General features: G+C 40.7%; 1 protein-coding gene and 1 long non-coding RNA gene across 2 annotated transcripts in view; both read right to left on the bottom strand.

The window, feature by feature from the left end:
- Window positions 1–1,213, bottom strand: part of carmil2 (capping protein regulator and myosin 1 linker 2) — a 129,072-nt gene extending 127,859 nt beyond the window's left edge. Inside the window, exon 1 of the mRNA XM_047389929.1 lies at window positions 1,104–1,213. Within this exon, the coding sequence (XP_047245885.1) occupies window positions 1,104–1,159 (56 nt within the window). The 5' untranslated portion in view covers window positions 1,160–1,213. The remainder of the gene's footprint in view (window positions 1–1,103) is intronic.
- Window positions 1,214–3,281: 2,068 nt separating this feature from the next.
- On the bottom strand, window positions 3,282–14,016 carry LOC124883922. The gene is made up of 4 exons (XR_007042355.1): window positions 13,792–14,016; window positions 7,778–7,881; window positions 4,233–4,283; window positions 3,282–3,328 (listed from the first exon to the last, which is right to left on the bottom strand). It is a non-coding gene; the product is annotated as an uncharacterized LOC124883922 (long non-coding RNA).
- Window positions 14,017–19,932: the final 5,916 nt, after the last annotated feature.

Genomic DNA, 19,932 nt, shown 5'->3' with positions numbered 1-19,932 from the left:
ATTATTTATATAATGCTGTTTCCGAACACCAATTAGCAAATTCACTTGTAATAACACACCTCACCAGACAGATATTCATAAAACAATAACTGACAGAGACTGAGAGTTGTTTGGCTATTAATTAAAGATAAACAGGTAATAAACTTGGTAATTTTGATTGAAAAATCCAAGTTTATTAATAAGTGCCTCTGGCACTTATTAATAAATTTTCTTATCCATCATTCTATTCTCTTTATTTTATGTTATTTGTTTTTAATTACTTCTGTTGTTTGATTTTATCATTTGATTTGTTTTTCTGTGTCTGTATCTGTGTTTATTTTCTTTGTGATTGTATTGCAATTGTATGTACAGCGCTTTGAGAGTCTCGTTGCTGAAAAGCGCTATATAAATAAACTTACCTTAACCTTACCTATCAGAATATTACTGTCAAGTAACAAAAGACAATATTATTGTCTTTGGTAAGATAGAACTCCTTTCTTATACCAAAAGTGAAGCAACCTGATCCAATTCATGTGTGGGGATGCTATTTATTCTAGGATCTGAGCTTAGTCCCAACTGTGTCCAAAACACTGTTATGATTAAAAAGTGAGGCCAAGACATTTTCCTAGAGTAATTTCTTCAGAATTTTGTAATGATCTGTGGACTTTTCAGCATGATGGACCACCATTTCAGGAGTTCAAAGTGTTAAAGTTCCTCAAAGTTCGACAAAATTGAAATTTCCAGATCTTAACTCGACAGAAAATATTTGGTTCAATTCTGAAAAATTGGGTAAAAAACACAGAAGCCAACAGACTTGGATCAATTCCCATATACCGCACCAATAAGACAAGAATGGGACACTTTAAATTAGGATTTGATGTCCAGTATGCCAGACACAATTTACAAAGGTCAATAAAATGTATATATTGACTATTTACATAAATGTGAAGTATTGTGCAATAAAAGCAGGAAGGCCTGGTAAAGATGGAATTCTAGCTTGGAAATCTGGAGGTTCCTAGCCAACTCTGAACTAAATCCAATATGGCTGCCATGCTTAGTAAATGTATTGATAGTTGCACTAATAACACATTTATCTGCAAAGCAGGTTGTAGAAGTGAACTCACCCTGGAGAAGAATCAGGGAAGATCCTCTTTAGTGACGCAGTCATGTGGCTGATCATGGCCACAAGATCTTCATCATGCAAGACACTGAAAGACAGACTTTGTCCATCTGTCTCCAGCTCAATCTGCAATCCATGTTTGTCATGAGTGACTGACGGTCCACACAAGCATGCTTTAAGTTAAAGATGTATTGCCTGAATTATCATATTTCTTTTAACACATAAAGAAACACTTTAATCTGAGAGTAGCATCTAGTCGTTTAAACATCTAGGATGTTTTTCTGGTCAGTTAGGTAGCATAGGGGGTTGTTAATCACCACCAGCTACTTTTGTGTTTGAAATTCACAGGTGTACTTAATGGTATTGGTTCTTGTGTGTTTATACAGGTCCTTCTCAAAAAATTAGCATATTGTGATAAAGTTAATTATTTTCTATAATGTAATGATGAAAATTTAATATTCATATATTTTAGATTCATTGCACACTAACTGAAATATTTCAGGTCCTTTATTGTCTTAATACGGATGATTTTGGCATACAGCTCATGAAAACCCAAAATTCCTATCTCACAAAATTAGCATATTTCATCCGACCAATAAAAGAAAAGTGTTTTTAATACAAAAAACGTCAACCTTCAAATAATCATGTACAGTTATGCACTCAATACGTGGTCGGGAATCCTTTTGCAGAAATGACTGCTTCAATGCGGCGTGGCATGGAGGCAATCAGCCTGTGGCACTGCTGAGGTCTTATGGAGGCCCAGGATGCTTCGATAGCGGCCTTTAGCTCATCCAGAGTGTTGGGTCTTGAGTCTCTCAATGTTCTCTTCACAATATCCCACAGATTCTCTATGGGGTTCAGGTCAGGAGAGTTGGCAGGCCAATTGAGCACAGTGATACCATGGTCAGTAAACCATTTACCAGTGGTTTTGGCACTGTGAGCAGGTGCCAGGTCGTGCTGAAAAATGAAATCTTCATCTCCATAAAGCTTTTCAGCAGATGGAAGCATGAAGTGCTCCAAAATCTCCTGATAGCTAGCTGCATTGACCCTGCCCTTGATAAAACACAGTGGACCAACACCAGCAGCTGACACGGCACCCAGACCATCACTGACTGTGGGTACTTGACACTGGACTTCTGGCATTTTGTCATTTCCTTCTCCCCAGTCTTCCTCCAGACTCTGGTACCTTGATTTCCGAATGACATGCAGAATTTGCTTTCATCCGAAAAAAGTACTTTGGACCACTGAGCAACAGTCCAGTGCTGCTTCTCTGTAGCCCAGGTCAGGCGCTTCTGCCGCTGTTTCTGGTTCAAAAGTGGCTTGACCTGGGGAATGCGGCACCTGTAGTCCATTTCCTGCACACGCCTGTGCACGGTGGTTCTGGATGTTTCTACTCCAGACTCAGTCCACTGCTTCCGCAGGTCCCCCAAGGTCTGGAATCGGCCCTTCTCCACAATCTTCCTCAGGGTCCGGTCACCTCTTCTCGTTGTGCAGCGTTTTCTGCCACACTTTTTCCTTCCCACAGACTTCCCACTGAGGTGCCTTGATACAGCACTCTGGGAACAGCCTATTCGTTCAGAAATGTCTTTCTGTGTCTTACCCTCTTGCTTGAGGGTGTCAATAGTGGCCTTCTGGACAGCAGTCAGGTCGGCAGTCTTACCCATGATTGGGGTTTTGAGTGATGAACCAGGCTGGGAGTTTTAAAGGCCTCAGGAATCTTTTGCAGGTGTTTAGAGTTAACTCGTTGATTCAGATGATTAGGTTCATAGCTCGTTTAGAGACCCTTTTAATGATATGCTAATTTTGTGAGATAGGAATTTGGGGTTTTCATGAGCTGTATGCCAAAATCATCCGTATTAAGACAATAAAAGACCTGAAATATTTCAGTTAGTGTGCAATGAATCTAAAATATATGAATGTTAAATTTTCATCATTACATTATGGAAAATAATGAACTTTATCACAATATGCTAATATTTTGAGAAGGACCTGTACCATTCGTTTATAGCCAAAAAACGGCTGAATGTTGTTGTTTTGGTGTTTTTTTTGTTTTGTTTTTGCATTTGGACTGTTTGTAGAAGCATTAGAGACCCAAATGGAAGTATAAAAACACTTAAAATGTGAATTTTGCATAATAGGTCCCCTTTAAAACTCAAACATTGGGTGTACCTGTGTGAGACTGTGAATGTTGATGGAAGAAATCTCCAGATAGCTAAATGTGCTCTCCACCTGTGCACAAAGACAGTTAAATCATAGGCATAGCCATGCAAAATGCAATAAGACACATAGAGCTCATGTAACACATCATAGCATTTTTAGGTGATCATGATATAAAAATGTTTTCTAGATGTTGAATTAAATCATGATTGATCAACTTTTTAGAAGGGATAGCTACAAGGTCAACAACTCAATGCAATCAGCTGGCCTTCCTTACTCTTCTGTACTGTTTTACCAGTTGGCAGGATATGATCAAATGGATTACAATAAAATTGCATTAAACTGGATCTGAAACTGATAATATGCTTGGATCATAATGAAATAAACTGAAGTAATTAAAACTTAATTTGGACCACATTGGATTCCATAGAACTGCACATTAATTGGACCTGTTTGTCTTTCTATGTTAATTAAATAACAAACTCAAAATGAAAAGAATGTTTGGAGTATTTTAGAAAATATAAAAAAGATAACTGGAGGTAATAAAAATAGATAAAATGGCATTTATGAAGTAAAAATTCTGTGGTAAATGGGCTGAATTGAAATACTGTTTTTTGTCATACAGACCACTCTAAGCACTTTCTGTCAAGTCGCTCGCCACAATCACCCTTTGCAGTTGGATCAGGGTGTTTTGTCCTGTTTTTGAGATTTCAGATTATTTGCCTTCACTCTAATGCAATACATTTGGATGCCATTAAGCTTTTAGTAAATTCTAGTAAATTACATATATTAAAAATCTTTTGAGCATTTGAGAATATGTTAAACTGAAACTGAATTTTACTGTCCATACTCTATAAGATGCAAAGAATTATTCATCACATCTGAGGAAAAGTCAGGTAAGAGTAAACACTCCTAATTTGTTTCACCCTTTGTTAATTAAAATTATTAAAACAGATTTCTGTGAGCTGTGCCTTACTCGGAGTGGCTGCTTTTTCGTGACCACGTAGCCTCTCCACAGACTTAACACCTGAGACAGAAACATGAAAGACAGATTTAATGATTTTAGAAAATTCTAGATGAAACAGACTGATATCATCTAGACTAGAGTGACAGGAGACATAAGCAAAGCTTGTTAAGGGATCATACTATGGATCTTCTGATTGTTAGACCACAAGCCAATCTCCTGAACCACGAGGTGCAAAGCAAGACCTGGGTTGTATTGTTTCATGTCACATGGCTCACAAAAACAGTTGCTGAATGTCTTTTAAGCCAGACCACTCTGCTCATCTTCATGTCATCCTTCAAGTTAAATATGAGGTCTATTTGATCCATGGTCATTTCGGGATTTTCGGCAAGAGCACTTGAAAATCCTGCCTTAGGCAAGCAACATCAATGTTGTGGAGGAGCTGACTCTCATCGACGCCACTTTGCAGTCAGCTGTCAACCTCACAAATGCATGCTGTCATTCATAAAAAGCAAAGACGAAATCTACTGCATACAATCCGCTCGGTTGTAGTAAACATTTGGGACCGTCAAAAACTGTATGAATATATTTGATATAGAATCAATTACACCATATAAATCCTAATGTAAATATGTCCAGATTAAAATAGTATCTTATTTTCGATAACCCATGTCTGTGGTCATAGGAAATCCTATGAGCGACTGGTGTTGAAACACATGAAGGACATTACAGACCTCCTGCTGGCCCCCTTACAGTTTGTTTACCGGGTAAACAGGTCGGCAGGTGATGCAGTTATCCTAGGACTGCACTTCATCCTGCACCACCTTGACCACCCAGAGACATACGCAAGGATCCTGCTTGTGGACTTCAGCCAGGCCTTCATCACCACCATCCCGGACATTCTCCACCAGAAGCTCACCCAGTTCACAGTGTTGGCCTCCACATATAATTGGATAACCAGCTTCCTTAGTGGCCAGTAGCAGCAGGTGAGGCTGGGGAGCATCCTCTCCTGCTCAAGAACCATCAGCTCTGGCACCCCCAGCAGTTTGTTCTTGGCTGCACATCAGCAGACCCTTCTATGAAACACCTGAGGTTCACAGAGTACACTATTGTCATTTGACTGATCCAGGACAATGACATGTCTTCATACAGACAGGAGGTGGACTGGCGGAACCACTGGTGTGGTCAGAACCATTTGGAGCTTAACCCGCTCAAGACCGTGGAAATGACAGTGGACATCTGGAGAACACACCCCATACTCCCTCCCCTCACCCTCCTCAAAAACACTGTGTCTGTTGTGGATCATTTCAGGTTTCTTGGAACCACTCTTTTCCAAGATCTGGGATGGTCCTCACACATAGACAATGTTCGGAAGAAGGTCCAGCAGAGGTCCAGACTGTAACGAACAATCAGGTCAGCGGAAATGATCATCAGGGTTGACCTTCCCTCCATCCAGTATGTGAACAGATCGAGGATCACGAAAAGGGCAACATCTCTGCAGACACCACACATCCTGGAGGCAAACAATTTTGACTCTTACCTTTGGGTCAGCGCTACAGAGCACTATTTGCAAAAACTAACCCCCACAGAGACAGTTTCTTTCCCAAGGAGGTCTCTGATGAACACAACAGTCAGAGTGCCCAGATCGATTGGTACCATGCATATATGCACCAATTCAATAGGCACCAGCTCCCCCGCGACCCACTATGGAATAAGCGGTAGAAAATGACTGACTGACTGATATTTATATTTTAACTTTTTTCATTTAGAGCAAAGTGGAACCAAAATCAAATTCCTCGTTTGAGTGCACAAACTTTGCAAATAAAGCTAATTCTGATTTTGACCATCAATCCATACTATTCCAACAACACGAGCTCTCTGCTCTTCCCCTCAGTTGCCTTTCTGATGCTCCCCAGGAGGAGACACAGGAATACTCCAGGAGGAGGAAACCTTCCACCTGTGCTTTGGATCTATTTAAAGAAAAAGATTAAGGCCCCTAATCAGTCACTCTCTCCATGCTGGCCATATTCCTCCTGCGAAAAAAGTGCAATAAGGAGACCACTGTTCCAAAAACCAACTCATGACCCAGATCTAATCACACTCCAAGCTCATCTCCAATAGCCCACTGATATCTAAAATACTAGGAAAAGTAGATGCCAATTTCTTTCAGGACCACCTTATGTTTTTGAAAGCTCCAGTAGGGTCTCTGCTCTCCCCACATTACAGAGACAGCTCAGGTGAGAGGTGCAAATAACCTCCTTATCATGTGTTGGTCTTTATTAGGGTTAGTCTGGCCTTTATTGTTCTGTCTTGAGTTAACTGCATGTTTTCTTACTGTTTCTGAGTTTCCAAGGCTCCTGTTCTTCTTCTGGGTTTATGTGCTGTTGGCAAATGACTATTTGATGCATTGCCCCTACCAGCTAGAGTGTTGTGGTTTGGTAAGGCCCCAGGCTTCTGTTGGTTTCCGATCTTTCTTATATTTTGTTGTGTTCTGTTTGTGTGCTGCTCATTATGTTCTGGTCTGTTTAGCTCCTGTTTTGCCATTCATTCTTTGTGATTCTCCTTGTCTCTGTTCCCTGATTGCGCTTTTAGCTGCTTCCACTCTGTCTCACCTGTTTCACCTGCTCAATCCTGCTCTAGTCTGTCTCGTGTAACTCTGCCTTCCATCGTATTCCCTCCGTGTTCCTGTTTTGTTTTTGGGTTTGTTTCATTTTATGATCTTCAGTTCATGTTTTTGATTTTTGGACCTTGTGTTTGTAATTTTCGTTTGTATTATACAGACCTTTTTTATGCTCCACCTCTTCCGCTCTTTGTAGGCATTTGGTCCCCACGGCCCTCACACCTTTTGTGACGCTCCTGATGTCTGTTCTCATCCTTGTTAATATATTTGCTGCATTTGATGGTCAGTCATGGCATACTCCTTAAATGCCATCGCTACAACACATGAAACCAGACGCTGCCCTCTTATCTCTTTAAGACACTGAAGGTCCAAAGCACATGTGGTGCCCCTGTGTGGTGCCTGGGTTTCAGCATGCGGTTTTAATCAATCTACCTCCCCCCTGATCAATTCATCAGCTGCCAAGGAGTTTCAATTTACTGCTGTACTACTGACACAACTATAAGTCAAAACCACAGTGTGCTCAACCCTCATCATCGCCATAACCCCCATCTCCACTCACCTTCAATCGGGAGTAGTTAAAGATATGGATGGAACTAGCACCCTCCAAGTTAATAGCTCTAAAACTGAAGCAGTTAGGGTTGGTCTTTATCCAAAGCCTCTATCACCTTCTCTGGTCACAACACCCACCTCTCTTCAACAATAGCCAACCTCACCTTTGAAGCCCATTCAAAATCACCTCTGGAAGATCTCCCTGTTATCACCTCCATTAATAGCAAGACTAACTCACCCCACTCTCACCCATTAGTCTAATTAAAACCCACAAATGTTCAAATATTTTCAAAGCAATCACAGCAGCTGTCTTGATTGTAGTCACTGGGAAGATAATTATAAAATATTAGCCTTTATGCAGTCAGTATGGAATTTATATGTTACTTACTACAAACTTGCTGCCTGATCTCCCACATGACTGGTTGGACTGGTGCAGAAGAACTGGTGTCACTAGGCAGACCCTATGAGGCTTCAACAGCTTGGAGACCTGATCTGCTTAGAGAGTCACAGACACACACAATATTCCATGTCAACACTGATAGGTATATTTTTTCTATGCACACAAAAGGTAAAGGTTCGGTGTATCCAACTTTTACCACGTTTTAGCACAGATGAGGTGAGTAGCAAATTGAGTCAGAACGTTCCTGGCAAGTCTAAAGGAATCTTCCCACAATATAATACATGTGGTCAGCTACTAAGGTCCTAATCAAAGAAACTGATCCAATTTTTTGTCATATTTGTTAGAAATACTGCACATTCCTAAAACCTAGAAACATGCTATGGTTTTCACAGCTCCTAAAATCAGTTGTCCCATAAATTATTTTAGAGTGACTTCAACCTGAAAGACCTTAAAAAGCTGGGATGCTTATAGAGATTTGAAGGAATGCGTTGTTGGCTTTTGGTCAAATGCTGTTTGATTCCAGACCCACAAGAGAAGCGAAAACCTTTGACATTACTGAACCTGATTCTTGGCTTTTATTTATTGATTTGTTTTCTGCTTTTAACAAAATTCAACCAAGCAATTAAAGAGCTTTTATAACACTTTAACCAATGACCTTACTGGCCACAATTTTGATATCTTTGCCAGGGACGGCCAGCGATCCGGCCGCCTGAACTCTGGGTTTGCCGTGGACGGCCAGTGGTCCGGCCGCCTGAACTCTTGGTCTGCCGGGGACGGCCCCTGGGTTATTTTGTTTTTGTTTTGTGGGCGTCTAGGATCCGCCCTTAAATTGAGGGGCTATGTCATACCTGCCTGTGTTTTGAGTTCTTGAGTTTGTGTTTTGTTATTACCTGGTCTAGTCCTTTGTTTTCTGTCTCCCTGCACCCCAAGCCCACACCTGTTCTGTGTTTCCCCCTGATTGGCTGATCATGTTTGTCAATTGTTCCCCCTGCTGTCCAGTTTTGTATTTAAGCCCATTTATTTCCTTTGTTTCCCGCTGGTTCCTTATGTGTTGTTTGTGTTTGTGCGCACACCTGGTACCCTGTCCGTGTCCAGCCATGAGCAATAAAGTGTCGTCTTACCTGCAAACTTCGAGCTTCAGGAGTTCTTCCCCGCATATTGGTCCAACAGAAACCCACATTATGACACAAATATGATGTGGGGCAAATTAGGAGCTGTGAACTAGTGATTGCAATCCCTAAATCTGATTATTGTCAAAGCTAGAAATAATACACTATTAGGTTTGGAGATTGTTGTTCAATATAGCAGTCCTCAACCTGTGGGCTCCTGAAGCCCATGCGCCATAGATTTTGGGTCCATAAAATTATAACATTTAATTAAAGGTAGACCTATTATCTATTAAAAAACAGAACTAAGCCAATGATGAGTTCCAGTCATTTTGATGGCTTTGTCTTGGGAATGACATATACAAAAAATCATTAATACTCAAAATTTCTACTCTGGGGAACACAGATTGGGGCTGCAGAGTTTTGTTTTGGAGCCAGGGCTAGGAGTCTTTATTACATAATAAAGACAAATAAAGTCCTTTATTTAAAAAAAAAAAAAAAAAGCAAAGAAATAAAAGCTCTTTTAACACTAAAGAGGATGGTCAGCTCAAACTCTAGTCTCCTTGTTTGATATTTTAGATTTTAAAGATTAAAAGAAAACCTAGGAGTACAACAGTACACAAGGTAATTTCAGATTACTAAAACATAAAATATTGGAACATTTATCAGCATTTAGATTGTAAAAGAGGGGTTCTAGTAATAATTTTCTCCCCAACTCTCAAAATTTAAAAGGCCAAATATAAAGAAAATTATGTCTGTCCTCCTTCTGAAGCGCTATGTGGGAACAAAGTCTAGTTTGGAGTCAAGCTTCTTAGCTTAATTTCTGGTTAAGTCTAACACTGCAGTTTTGTTTTGTTTAGGTATACCATAAAAATGTCAATGCCAGCTTAAAATACTTCTCTGCATTTAACCAGAGCAGAGAAATTCTTGAATACAACTGCGATCAAATTGAGGCAACAAAAAGAGAATTATAACAATAACTCTCAGGATTGTAATTGCTATTATTACAGAGTTACAGTACAAAGAACTGGCAAATGATTTCAGCATCAGTAAATTTGGATTCATGTTAGAGAAAACTGTTGCTGTGCTTCTAAATTGTTTGAGATCTCTTTGGACTATGTGCACTCATCTTAAACAAGATCCTGAAGATTGTCATAACAAATTTGAACAATTACAGCATTAAGAGATATGGCTGAGAAAACAAATTTTGAAAACATTTGTTTGAATTCTTGAAGCTTCAAATTTGGCCATTTGTCTGTCTTTGATGTTTTGTGTTTGTTTTGTTGGAGTGAATGTTTGTTTATCTGTTACATGACACAATAATCCATGTTTAGAATGATGTTTCCAAATCCCAGATTGATTAAAACCTTGAGCTTTCAGGAGAGTTAAGAAGCTGCTTGTTTCTGTGGTAGGTACATGTTAACAGTTTTGCAGTTTAAGGTACACTAAGATGGGTTGGAGTGAAGAAACTGTGAGGCCTGCCCATAGGCTGCCCTTCAGAGGTTAGTTCTGACTGGCTCTTCCTACCTACCAGGATAGTACCTCAGCATCTCCCTTCCTGAGTTTTAACACTGTTTGAGACAAAAGAATCATAAGGCTTGTAGCAATTGCTGCCTTAAAACATGTTTTTTGTACTATAATTAAGGATGAAGCATGACATATAGATTTCTGTGTTTTACTATTAAAAGGTTAATGAAATAGTTTAAACTTCTTTAAAGAATTAGTTTTGCATGCAGAATCATTGGTGATTTATGAGACTGAAAGCTTTCCCTGGTGCCATTAAGCAAGCTGTAATGTCAGCATACCACCAAGAAGGACGAACCACATCCAACAGGATTAACTGTGGACGCAAGAGGAAGCTGTCTGAAAGGGGTGTTTGGGTGCTAACCCGGATTGTATCCAAAAATAATAATACCATGGCTGCCCAAATCACGGCAGAATTAAATGTGCACCTCAACTCTCCTGTTTCCACCAGAACTGTCCGTCGGGAGCTCTACAGGGTCAATATACACGGCCGGGCTGCTATAGCCAAACCTTTGGTCACTCATGCCAATGCCAAACGTCGGTTTCAATGGTGCAAGGAGCGCAAATCTTGGACTGTGGACAATGTGAAACATGTATTGTTCTCTGATGAGTCCACCTTTACTGTTTTCCCCACATCTGGGAGAGTTACGGTGTGGAGAAGCCCCAAAGAAGCGTACCACCCAGACTGTTGCCCAGATTGAATCATGGGTGTGGATCAGTGATGGTTTGGTCTGCCATATCATGGCATTTCTTTGGCCCAATACTTCTGCTAGATGGGTGCGTCACTGCCAAGGACTACCGAACCATTCTTGAGGACCATGTGCATCCAATGGTTCAAACATTGTATCTTGAAGGCGGTGCCGTGTATCAGGATGACAATGCACCAATACACACAGCAAGAATGGTGAAAGATTGGTTTGATGAACATGAAAGTGAAGTTGAACATCTCCCATGGCCTGCACAGTCACCAGATCTAAATATTATTGAGCCACTTTGGGGTGTTTTGGAGGAGCGAGTCAGGAAATGTTTTCCTCCACCAGTATCACGTAGTGACCTGGCCACTATCCTGCAAGAAGAATGGCTTAAAATCTCTGTGACCACTGTGCAGGACTTGTATATGTCATTTCCAAGACGAATTGACGCTGTATTGGCCGCAAAAGGAGGCCCTACACCATACTAATAAATTATTGTGGTCTAAAACCAGGTGTTTCAGTTTCATTGTCCAACCCCTGTAGCTGATTAAATCTCCTGTGTTTTTGCTAAATATTTTGCTAAAGTTCCATGTAATTAAGCATCTAGGGTAATAATGAACCCCTGCATTTACATTGCAAAATCCAGAAGGAAGACATAGGCTTAATTTTGTTGGTGTAGTGAAAACACAGAAATAGTTAGTTTGTTTCTTGCGCTGTTGAAGGCCACAGAATGGTTCTGATTTCTCTGTGGGTGCAATGATTGGGGAGATACGTTTTTTGGGTTTGACCCACTAACACACTATGCATATCATCCACAGAGTGGTGGAGCAGTAGAGCATGAAAATGGGACTTTGAAATTAAAATTAGCCAAGTGTTGTGACTAAGGTCTTGCCTATTGTTCTTACTTACATGAGAATGAGACAAAGAACACGAGCAAACCTCAGTCCTTTTGAAGTGCTGTTTGGCAGGCCTCCTAATTTAGGCATGGTGATATTGCCAAGATCACTGCCCTCCACATCTTTGTGTGAAGATAGGATGTTGTTTTACTGTCAAAAACTCTCCACTGTGCCTTCTCAAGTTTCACAGATGGTGAAGGCTGCATTACCAGAAACAGCCACTTGTTTGTTCCTGGCGATTGGATTTTGGTCAGAGAGTTTAAGAGAAAACTCCTGAAGTCTAGATGCTGGAGCGGCCTATATTAGATCCTACTGGTTACCCACACCACAAGACAAAGAACTGTAAGCTGATCACTGGCGTGCGATTGAAGAGGTGGTCATTCCTTCACCATGTCGGAGACCACCTTGGCGGAGGGGTCGTGTGAATATTTTCCTGCCCATTTGTTTGTTGATACAAAATGTGTTTTAATTTCCGTCTGGCAGATTTTTTGCTGACACAAAGCATGACTTTTTATTTATTTTTTCTTTTACTAGATTACTCAGTTCTTCCTCCTTTTATTCATTGCCTTTTTATTTTTATTATTCTTTTTATTTTTTATGTTTAATCAGTGTCGATCACACATTAAAGCACGTTTCATTTATGATCGAAAGGGTGGAATGTGATAGCAAAATTTTAAATGCTTTTGTCCTTCTGAGGTGACGATCTGTCTGACCTGACTATGGCTTCCACCTTCCTTCCTGCTCCCTCCTGCTGGTCATCCTCACTGCATTTACAAGCTAAAGGGGAAATGTTTATCACAGAGGAGCCGAGGGGCCTAGGAGAGAAATAATTCAATTTCTCACCTCTGCTCTTCCTGGAGGGGGTGCCAGGCAACATGAGGTTTTTGTTAAGCTGATTTAAGGAAATTACCTCTTTGTTTCATCAGGTTGGTCTCAGGTCTGCTCAGTAATACGTCTGATGCTGAAAAATCTGTCTCCCTTATAAGGCTAAATTAATAAAGAGGGTGGATGGTTATCATCATTCTCTTTCTTTAGGAAATAAAATTTTTCTTTAACAGTTGTTTGCACAAAAATTAATTAGAACCACGCTGAAATATGTTAATATGTGTGGCAAATTTTCAACAAGTCATATCAAAACAAAGAGTGAACATCCTAATGTTAGAGTAGCACTTAAGTAGCACTTTATAAAATCATTATCAGCTGGAAGAAAGCATGACATTACTGAACAATGTATGTGTCAAATCAGATACACCAAAGAGTCTCGTAACTGACTGGTATTACACCCCCATCTATAAAAAATTGAGCACATGCTATATATTTTGATATATGTTTAATAAATGCTATTTAACCTTTTTATAAATACAACTCAACTAAAAACTGTTTTTATCTATTGTAGTCAAAGTCTATTGTAGATTTTAATGTGTGGAACAATAAAACATAAAAGCATGACTCAACTCTGAAGTTCATTTGAAACTTGAGTTTATTTCTACCACCTATTCATGTGATGAGTGATACATCGTGTGCGTCTATTTTCCAGATAGGCAGAACCTGCCCTGCTTCGCAAGCTTTCTTTTACTCGCATTAAGCATTTTGGTGCTTGTTGCTGAAATAACCTTGAACATGATTAAATAGACATAGCATTTGCCCTGTCTCCAGTGATGTAAAATCTAAAGAATAATGGCATGCTTGGTTGCACACAGAGAAAAACATGAGTATTTTTCATTCAGTCTCTACAATGCTCCACACTGATGTCAAAGAGTGATCAAAATAGTGTTAGATCTTACCTTGCACGGTCTGAGAGATGTAGTTCATGCTGTCAACCTCTAAGATATGATGAGCTCAAGCAGAAATGTCCAAGAGTCACTCTTTATCCACATAGATAATCCAGAATGCAGAAAGCATGGGTGTTAGTCTGAGTTCACTAGCATGTGTTTCCAGATAATGTGTGAAAAACATCAGACTGCATGCTTTCTGCTTGTGACGGCGATCTAAAGAAGAGCTGCTTTCTGTTTCTCACCATGCATCAAGACAAACACACTTCACATTTTGCTCATCATGCATACACTTTTTGCTCATGAACATAGACACACATCCTGTTCCATTTTGCGAGCAGTAAACCGCAATCAGGAAATGTGCATTTCAGAGAGACAGGTACAGAAACAATAAAAAGATGAGGGAAGTGTCTTTGGATTACACTGTAACAGAAATAAAATTCAAACATGTTTAAAGTAAAGAGTTTTTTATTTGTAGGGAGGATGTAAGTTTAGTTTGGAAACTTAAATGAAGCTTGAGTGCATTTGGTGTTTGACTGAGCTGTAACTCAATGATTATCTGTATGGAATGCAGTCAGCTCCATGTGCATCAGCTGTTACAATGATGAGTAGAAGACCTACAGTGGCTTTAGTAAGATTTTGTATGTTAGACCTGCATCATACATACTAACATACTGTATGAGCACCCCGCTCATACCACACCCAAACCCCGGAGGTGCTCCAGCATGCCGGCCACCCACACTTCCGCACGGCACACCCTGCCGCACCAAGCAGGCTGGCTTGCCGGCCCCTCCACCAAAGCGAAGCCACATCCCAATGAACGCCGCACACTGGCTGGCCAAGACCCACTCGCCGGAGCCCGGGGCCCCCAAGCCGACAGACAGGGCACCGAAGCCATGGACCAAGATCCAAGAGAAAACCCACACTGAATCCCACAAAAGTCAGAGACCACACCAGTGCCAAAACCAAAACCCACCGAGAAGCAGAGATCAGTCCACCCCAAGATCAACCCCTGCCAGCCCGCCCACCCAAAAAAAAAGAAACATTTTTTTACAGCACAATGCTGCCACCACTACTAAAGGACTTGCACTGTGTAAGAGGCAATCCCCCTAATAGAAATGCAAATGTATCAACATGTACCCATTAACTTTAATGTCCCCAACACTGTATGGATAGTCTGTAAAATAAAATGCAAGGCATCTTTGGACCTTCACCAAAACCTCATTCATGTTACATAGGGAAATTACCTATCTTTACTTTTTATTATTTTTACAGTCACAAAAAACAAGATTGAATCCATCCATCCATCCATTCATCTATCCGCTTATTTACTCCATGTGAGTCCTAAATTGTTTATAACTACTGTATGTAATTATTAGGTCAACAGAGTTATCCAGTCTGAAATAGGCAACACAGAGCAAACACATACATGTAAATATAAATCACTGATATGTTCTTTATTGTTTGCATTAATGTATATATCATTCATTCCTCTTAAAATTTGCCTTTGAAGAAAGAAAACTGACAACAAACCCTCTAACCTAACAAGATTCTTAATGGAATGCTGGACTTTTTGAGAGGTAGGGCATAGCAACCAAACACTGGTACTTCTCAGTGATATATGCTGACTCCTATCCAGTGCTATTCAGCTTGTTTACTGATAATAATTCACTCGCAAATAAAACACTACTTCTACAGAGAATAGATAATGGTCAGTGGTTGTGATGCTGGAACACCAGCTTATCACTTAATTTAGTTCAATTCAATGTCAAATTTACATTGAGCTGTCAGTCATGATTCCATGATTCCACATCTCTGTCCCCAAAGGGTATAGGATAGGTATAGGCATAGGATCTAAACAGCCATGACTCTGCCAAACATATCAGAATGAGTCAGGCAGTGTGTTCTCAACAGCTGGGAAAGAGCCCAAGGCTGCAATATCTCCATTCTGATGCTGAGCTAGATTCAGTCTTCACTATCCTCCTGTGGGCAGCAAACTCTTTACATTTTTACTGGAGAACATATTGGAAGACATTGGGAAAACAAGTTTAGTTAAAGTGTTGATTACAGGGTCCTTGAATTGTTTTAAAATGGGAAATTAATCAGGAAACATCAGAATCTTTTGTAGCTCTACTATAATTTACCAACTGACTATGGAAGATTTTTTTTCTTTTTCATGGTTAATTTTTCCTAATTTCCCTTCTGCTTTCTGACAGTTGCTTTTAAATTTTTTGTTGGGTTATTTCTCCAAAATGGTTTGGCAGAACAAAAGAATCAAAAAGTGAAAGTTTGCTGTTAGAACTGTCCACAGTGCTATTGCCATGATCCAGAGGTTTTAAGGCTTTGATTTTCTGTGGCGTGTATTTTGATTGTTTCTATGTTGTTTATTTAGTTATTTTTTGCTTTTTTAAGTTTGTTTCTTTGTGTTCATCATTGTTAGATGTTTTCTAAATTAGTTTATTCTTTGGTGTTCTACTCTAGTGGTCCTTTTACATTTAGCATAATTTCTCTTAGATCTTGTGTTTATCTTTTTCCCCTTGATTTGTAGTTCTACTTCATCCATGTTGACCGCCAGAGGTGGCGCTTCAAGCACTGAATGATAGACAGCTTGTCATGGAAATTACTTACAGAGGTTGGACAATGAAACTGAAACACCTGGTTTTAGACCACAATAATTTGTTAGTATGATGTAGGGCCTCCTGTTGCGGCCAATACAGTGTCAATTCGTCATGGGAATGACATATACAAGTCCTGCACAGTGGTCAGAGGGATTTTAAGCCATTCTTCTTGCAGGATAGTGGCCAGGTCACTACGTGATACTGGTGGAGGAAAACATTTCCTGACTCGCTCCTCCAAAACACCCCAAAGTGGCTTAATAATATTTAGATCTGGTGACTGTGCAGGCCATGGGAGATGTTCAACTTCACTTTCATGTTCATCAAACCAATCTTTCACCAGTCTTGCTGTGTGTATTGGTGCATTGTCATCCTGATACACGGCACCGCCTTCAGGATACAATGTTTGAACCATTGGATGCACATGGTCCTCAAGAATGGTTCGGTAGTCCTTGGCAGTGACGCACCCATCTAGCAGAAGTATTGGGCCAAAGGAATGCCATGATATGGCAGCCCAAACCATCACTGATCCACCCTGATGCTTCACTCTGGGCATGCAACAGGCTGGGTGGTACGCTACTTTGGGGCTTCTCCACACCGTAACTCTCCCGGATGTGGGGAAAACAGTAAAGGTGGACTCATCAGAGAACAATACATGTTTCACATTGTCCACAGTCCAAGATTTGCGCTCCTTGCACCATTGAAACCGACGTTTGGCATTGGCATGAGTGACCAAAGGTTTGGCTATAGCAGCCCGGCCGTGTATATTGACCCTGTAGAGCTCCCGACGGACAGTTCTGGTGGAAACAGGAGAGTTGAGGTGCACATTTAATTCTGCCGTGATTTGGGCAGCCGTGGTTTTATTATTTTTGGATACAATCCGGGTTAGCACCCGAACATCCCTTTCAGACAGCTTCCTCTTGCGTACACAGTTAATCCTGTTGGATGTGGTTCGTCCTTCTTGGTGGTATGCTGACATTACCCTGGAAACCGTGGCTCTTGATACATCACAAAGACTTGCTGTCTTGGTCACAGATGCGCCAGCAAGACGTGCACCAACAATTTGTCATCTTTTGAACTCTGGTATGTCACCCATAATGTTGTTTGCATTTCAATATTTTGAGCAAAACTGTGCTCTTACCTTGCTAATTGAACCTTCACACTCTGCTCTTACTGGTGCAATGTGCAATCAATGAAGACTGGCGACCTGGCTGGTCCAATTTAGCCATGAAACCTCCCACACTAAAATGACAGGTGTTTCAGTTTCATTGTCCAAACCCTGTAGGTGTCTGCAGACATTTATACATGGTGTAGGTGGACTGTTAAAAATAAAACTGTGGCATTCACAGGACTGATATCTATCAAAAGAAATCTCTGTAAACTCTAGTTTGCTGTCGCGCCACGTTTCCTATTGTTACTGGATGAATATGTAAAGTTAAAATGTGATGGCGAGGATTCAGTGAGTTCAGCAGAATCATTTAAGTAAAGACAGGCTTCAGTTAAAATGATAAATTTTCTCATGTAAAAATCAAGTCATGTATGTGAAATATTTTGTTAGAGACGCGAAGTTCAGAAGAGCCATGTCAAATTTACGCATGCTGTGAAATCCCTATTGTTCTTATTGTGAGACTATTTTACTCTACATGTGCAGATTGTGATCTATTTTAAAATATTTTACTTTTTGTCTGAGTTTTTATATTAGTCTTATTTTTCTCTGAGATCTTTTCTTCTTGTTTCACAACTAAGATGTGTTTGGAATTAGTTTGATCACATAATCATGTGTTGAGTAATACATTTTATTTACAGTTATATGCAAGTAGTATACTGTATATCTTACCAACATTATCAACTCATCAGATCAGATCAGTATTTTATCAACTCATCAGATCAGTATTTTTTCCGACCATTTTACAGTATTGTAAAAAAGTAAAAAGTTATATTTTTTACTTTTTTGTTTTAGATCCATCCATCCATCCATCCATCGTCTTCCGCTTATCCGGGGTCGTGTCGCGGGGGCAGCAGCCTAAGTAGAGACACCCAGACTTCCCTCTCCTCGCACACCAAATCAGGCTCCTTCCCCACCAGAGAGGAGACTTTCCACGTCCCAAGAACCAGCTTCTGCAGCCGAGGATCAGACCGCCAAGGTCTCCACCTTCGGCCGCCACCCATACCACATTGCACCTGACCTCTTTGCCCCATCCCATGGGTGGTGAGCCCATCGGAAGGGGGACCCACACTTCCTCTTCGGGCTGTGCCCGGCCAGGCTCCATGGATGAAAGCCTGGCCACCAGGTGCTCACCTGCGAGCCCCTCCTCCAGGCCTGGCTCCAGAGGGGGGCCCTGGGTCCAGGCAAGGGAACACTGTTTCCTTCTATGGTAATAAGGTCATGAGGGGTCTGTGGGCTGTGCTTTGTCTGATCCCTCACCTAGGGTTAGGGTTTTAGGTCATCAAACAAATTTTAATATTAGACAAAAATGGGTATTTGCGTTGTTCCCGCTCAGCAGTGGTTTTTGCCTATGAACTTTCTTTCCTGAACTCATGATTGTTGAATCATGAACTTTGATTTTAACTGAGGTGAGTGAGGCCTGCAGTTCTTAAGATGCTGATCTGGGTTTTTTTTTTGTCGCGTCCTGGATGAGTTATTGATGCGCACTGGGAGTAATTTTCGTATGCCTACTGCTTCTAGGAAGATTCAACAGTAATCGTGGGACATGGCTCTGTGGTTTTTCAGTCCCAAAGCTTTACAGATGACTTTGAAGACCTTTCCAGGCTGATAGGGGCCAAATTATTTTTGAAAACTTTTGGCCTACTTCCATGTTGTCAGACAGGATATATTTAATTGGTTTCTGTATTCTAAACCAAACTGAATGGTTTATCACAGTTATTTCATGATTTAATAAGGGGCCAGTTAGCATAGCACTTAGAACTAGGCTGGTTTGGACAGATTTTTTCTCTTAATAAATAAGATTTGAAAACAACTTTCAGTAAACAGGTCAGGCTATGTGGGGGACTGGTTTTGAAGGCCCCCATAGGTGGTAAACAGGTAACTGTAAGCTGTCTTGAACCTTTTCTTCTTTAGCTCGTGACCCGATCACCAACATCTGAAGCATCACATTGAGAAGAGTCCCAAGTGGATTTCATTTATTCTCTCTCGTTGGCCAACGAACAATTCATAACTGAGGTTTCTGGACTAAGAAGGCCAGAAGTTTCACTTTGCTGATCGAAGACGTGAGTTTAACACGTAACTAAAAACACGGAGTTCGAGGAGACGAACCGCCACCGTGTTTCATCCTAAGTCAACTTTGATGGTCAGATCACGTTTTTCCTCTTTTCGCCAAGGAGGCCAAAGGACGAAGACTGACCGCTTTCTTGGAGTTTAACTGCGGACATGGAACAACGCTTCACCCCCCCTTTTTCCCTTCCTCCCTCGACCCCGCTCAGAAGAAAGCCGACAAGTAATACCCATCCTTTATTTTATTTCTTTCTTAGAAAGCCTGGGCAGAGTAGGAGGTTTTAGTGCGATGAGATTCACTAGTGA

Source organism: Girardinichthys multiradiatus, chromosome 2, assembly GCF_021462225.1.
Source record: "Girardinichthys multiradiatus isolate DD_20200921_A chromosome 2, DD_fGirMul_XY1, whole genome shotgun sequence".
NCBI classification, from domain to species: Eukaryota; Metazoa; Chordata; class Actinopteri; order Cyprinodontiformes; family Goodeidae; genus Girardinichthys; species Girardinichthys multiradiatus.
Note: the sequence above shows the minus strand (reverse complement) of the source record. Positions and strands in the feature narration are given on the sequence as shown.